Below are 5000 nucleotides of genomic sequence, written 5' to 3' on the forward strand. Positions count from 1 at the left end.
CACGCACGCACGCACACACACACACACACACACACACACACACACACAGAGACAGACAGACAGACAGACAGACAGACAGACAGACAGACAGACAGTTCAGATCTCTAATGTCCGTTCACAGATTAGTCTCTGGAGTCCTTAAAGTAATTGTTCCACCCGAAATCAACATCGTAAAGGAACAGTTCACCCCAAAATCAATGTTTTAAAGAGATGGGTCACCCCAGAAACAATGTTTTAAAGAGATGGGTCTCCCCAGAAACAATGTTTTAAAGAGATGGGTCTCCCCAAAATCAATGTTTTAAAGAGATGGGTCTCCCCAGAAACAATGTTTTAAAGAGATGGGTCTCCCCAGAAACAATGTTTTAAAGAGATGGGTCTCCCCAGAAACAATGTTTTAAAGAGATGGGTCTCCCCAGAAACAATGTTTTAAAGAGATGGGCCTCCCCAGAAACAATGTTTTAAAGAGATGGGTCTCCCCAGAAACAATGTTTTAAAGAGATGGGTCACCCCAAAATCAATGTTTTAAAGAGATGGGTCACCCCAAAATCAATGTTTTAAAGAGATGGGTCACCCCAAAATCAATGTTTTAAAGAGATGGGTCACCCCAAAATCAATGCCTCTTTTGTGTACCTTCAAAGTGGTCAAACCTGCCTCTGACGTGTACACTGAGAATAACAACATTACCTAAGTAGAATATTCAAATTATTGCAATCGAACAATTCTACACTTCCATGAATTCACAATATGTAAATCATATCATGATGGAGATTTCTTTAATTACTAAGAGGCATATGTAATAATAAAGCTTACATGAACAGAATAATATATTTTATTATTAAACAGGCAGTGGTCCCTTATAAATCATGTATTTGATGTTGTCCGGCCATCGTGCTTCAGCCTCAGACAGCTGTTATTAAGTGTATCATCATGTTTAACTTAAAGCCTAAAAGGATGCAATTCTCTTCAACCACATTAGCCTCAATAATGACCATAACCAACTTATCCCTGCATGCATGGGTCATTGACCGTTTAAGAGACATGAGAGCGAGACATCGGAGCAATCAGGGGCGCCATGACAACCCCTCTCCTCCCGCACGCCCTCCATTACGCCACGGTTCCGGCCTTGCGCCGGAGCATATGGAATAATTGGTGTGTTATTGGTCTCCCGGGGGACCAGGCATGTGTGGCGCGAGGGGTTCCTAATTGGATTGATTTGTTTTGATGTGTTTTAGAGGCGCTGAAGGAGGTGAGGGACCCTATAGAGCCGGCCCATCTCAGACAGTTACACAGAGACTCATTACATCTTCAGGAACCAAAGGGTTCCATTATTTACCTCTAATAAAAGGATCCTTTAAAGCAGTTTGTTGGTCTCAGTTTATCCTGGCGTGCGCTTCCTGACACTATGAACTGGTTCACCAGACCACCAAATAGGAGACTGAAATGTAACGACTGCAAATATAAAGATTTGCATTGATTAAATGACTCTGTCATTACTGCGTATGCAGATGGTGACGTTGTTTATTTTAGCTCTTTAATTGCTGTGTTTTAGCACCAACATGCACCAGCCAGACTGTCCGTGGGCAGCTCTCCCAGTGTCTCTGCAGGATCAGAGCAGGCACAGTCGGCTACCCTACTGATCAGACTCGCTCCATTAGCCTGGCACGTGCATGGGGATAGATGGACAACTCAATAAACTGTCATAATAATATTGTTCTCCTCTGTGCAGGGAGCGCGCAGGGCCGTCTCTGATTTCATTTTAATAAGGTCAGTAATAATGGCCGAGGAGAAAACAGCTCCCGAGGGGCCCATTGAGAGGCGCGATGCGCGAGGCCCCGGAGGTGCCACTAGAGCTGACCCGCCAGCTTCACAAACAATCTGATCACGCGGCTCCGCGGCCGCCGTCCCCAGTCTCGCGGGACCCGCCTCGGCACGCCACGCGCTCATGCCTATTGTCATCCCCCTCGCGCTAATAAAATTGTCCCTCCTGCAGGCGAGGCATGTCGGGAAATTAATTTGATCTAATTATCCTGATGTCACCGCCGTCTTTCAGCACGTAATTAAAATGTGACCTGCGAGCTTCCTCCTCTATTCTCCACCGGAGAGAAAAAAACACAAACTGAATTAAATAAATCAAGTGTTTGGTGGCTGATTGTGTCCCTTCTTCCTGTCCGTGGTGGCTGATCCAGACATACACACACACACACACACACACACACACACACACACACACACACACACACACACACACACACACACACACACACACACACACACACACACACACACACACACACACACACACACACACACACACACACACACACACACACACACACACACACACACACACTTTCTCCCTCTCTCTCTCACACACACTCACTTGTTCTGTGTATGTGTCCCCACAGCGTACGGTGCAGAAGAATGCCAAGTATGTGTGCCTGGCCAGTAAGAACTGTCCGGTGGACAAACGGAGACGCAACCGCTGCCAGTACTGCCGCTTCCAGAAGTGCCTCAGTGTCGGCATGGTGAAGGAGGGTAGGAACACACTCACACACGAACTCTCGTGCACGATCACAATCAGTCCCGTTAGCTCATTTTCCTATAGAACACATCTTCTAATAAGGTAAATCTGACCCCTGGTCTCCATGGTGATGGTGTGTATCTCTAATGATGGTGTGATTGGCCGGTAATGGTCTGGCCTATACAACAGTCACACAGGTGAACACGCCCAATGCACACATTTTGCTTTGGTAAGACAAGGACTTAAGTTGTGAAAATCAAACAGACTGGCATCTCCTACTGATTCTAGGACCCACACAATCCGTGGGTCCCTCAGGAGTCCTGATTTAATGTCACCCTTTAACTCTCCCACGGTAACTCTCCCACAGTAACTCTCCCACAGTAACTCTCCCACAGCAACTCTCCCACAGTAACTCTCACACGGTAACTCTCCCACAGTAACTCTCCCACAGCAACTCTCCCACAGTAACTCTCACACAGTAACTCTCCCACAGTAACTCTCCCACAGTAACTCTCACACGGTAACTCTCACACAGTAACTCTCACACAGTAACTCTCACACAGTAACTCTCCCACAGTAACTCTCACACAGAAACTCTCACACAGTAACTCTCCCACAGTAACTCTCCCACAGTAACTCTCCCACAGTAACTTTCCCACAGTAACTCTCACACAGTAACTCTCACACAGTAACTCTCCCACAGTAACTCTCACACAGAAACTCTCCCACAGTAACTCTCACACAGTAACTTTCCCACAGTCAATCCCACAGTAACTCTCACACAGTAACTCTCCCACAGTAACTCTCCCACAGTAACTCTCACACAGTAACTTTCCCACAGTCAATCCCACAGTAACTCTCCCACAGTAACTCTCCCACAGTAACTCTCACACAGAAACTCTCACACAGTAACTCTCACACGGTAACTCTCCCACAGTAACTCTCCCACAGTAACTCTCACACAGTAACTCTCACACGGAAACTCTCACACGGTAACTCTCACACAGTAACTCTCCCACGGTAACTCTCACACAGTAACTCTCCCACAGTAACTCTCACAAGGTAACTCTCACACAGTAACTCTCCCACAGTAACTCTCACACGGTAACTCTCACACAGTAACTCTCACACAGTAACTCTCACACAGTAACTCTCACACAGTAACTCTCACAAGGTAACTCTCACACAGTAACTCTCACACAGTAACTCTCCCACAGTAACTCTCACACAGTAACTCTCACACAGTAACTCTCACACAGTAACTCTCCCACAGTAACTCTCACACAGTAACTCTCACACAGTAACTCTCACACAGTAACTCTCCCACAGTAACTCTCCCACAGTAACTCTCACACAGTAACTCTCACACAGTAACTCTCCCACAGTAACTCTCACACGGTAACTCTCCCACAGAAACTCTCCCACAGTAACTCTCACACAGTAACTCTCACACAGACATTCTCCCACAGTAACTCTTACACAGTATCTCTCACACAGTAACTCTCACACAGTAACTCTCACACAGTAACTCTCACACGGTAACTCTCACACAGTAACTCTCCCACAGTAACTCTCACACGGTAACTCTCACACAGTAACTCTCACACGGTAACTCTCACACAGTAACTCTCCCACGGTAACTCTCACACAGTAACTCTCCCACAGTAACTCTCACAAGGTAACTCTCACACAGTAACTCTCCCACAGTAACTCTCACACGGTAACTCTCACACAGTAACTCTCACACAGTAACTCTCACACAGTAAATCTCACACAGTAACTCTCACACAGTAACTCTCACACGGTAACTCTCACACAGTAACTCTCACACAGTAACTCTCACACAGTAACTCTCCCACAGTAACTCTCACACAGTAACTCTCACACAGTAACTCTCACACAGTAACTCTCCCACAGTAACTCTCACACAGTAACTCCCCCACAGTAACTCTCACACAGTAACTCTCCCACAGTAACTCTCACACAGTAACTCTCACACGGTAACTCTCACACAGTAACTCTCACACGGTAACTCTCACACGGTAACTCTCACACGGTAACTCTCCCACAGTAACTCTCACACGGTAACTCTCCCACAGAAACTCTCCCACAGTAACTCTCACACGGTAACTCTCACACAGACATTCTCCCACAGTAACTCTTACACAGTATCTCTCACACAGTAACTCTCACACAGTAACTCTCACACGGTAACTCTCACACAGTAACTCTCCCACAGTAACTCTCACACGGTAACTCTCACACAGTAACTCTCACACGGTAACTCTCACACAGAAACTCTCACACAGTAACTCTCAAACAGCTCCACTGCCCTCTGCTGGCCAGTAACAGTGGGAATGGTGGAACAGTGGGAAGGATGGGACTGGGATTTTCATCTTTCATCAGCTGTTTACCAAAATGAGCCATACCTGCTATCCTCACCCTTTTTCTCCCTCTAATGTGGTACTGGTCTCTCTCC

The 5000-nt window shown here is 46.4% G+C and overlaps 1 protein-coding gene across 2 annotated transcripts in view; it reads left to right on the forward strand.

Annotated features, from left to right (window-relative positions):
* LOC135521706 (nuclear receptor subfamily 4 group A member 3-like) overlaps positions 1 to 5000 on the forward strand; it is a 40612-nt gene that overhangs the window by 19916 nt on the left and 15696 nt on the right. For both annotated transcript variants that reach the window (XM_064947377.1, XM_064947378.1), the window contains exon 4: positions 2406 to 2535. In XM_064947377.1, coding sequence (XP_064803449.1) covers positions 2406 to 2535 — 130 coding nt within the window. The remainder of the gene's footprint in view (positions 1 to 2405; positions 2536 to 5000) is intronic.

Source organism: Oncorhynchus masou, chromosome 30 (assembly GCF_036934945.1).
Source record: "Oncorhynchus masou masou isolate Uvic2021 chromosome 30, UVic_Omas_1.1, whole genome shotgun sequence".
NCBI classification, from domain to species: domain Eukaryota; kingdom Metazoa; phylum Chordata; class Actinopteri; order Salmoniformes; family Salmonidae; genus Oncorhynchus; species Oncorhynchus masou.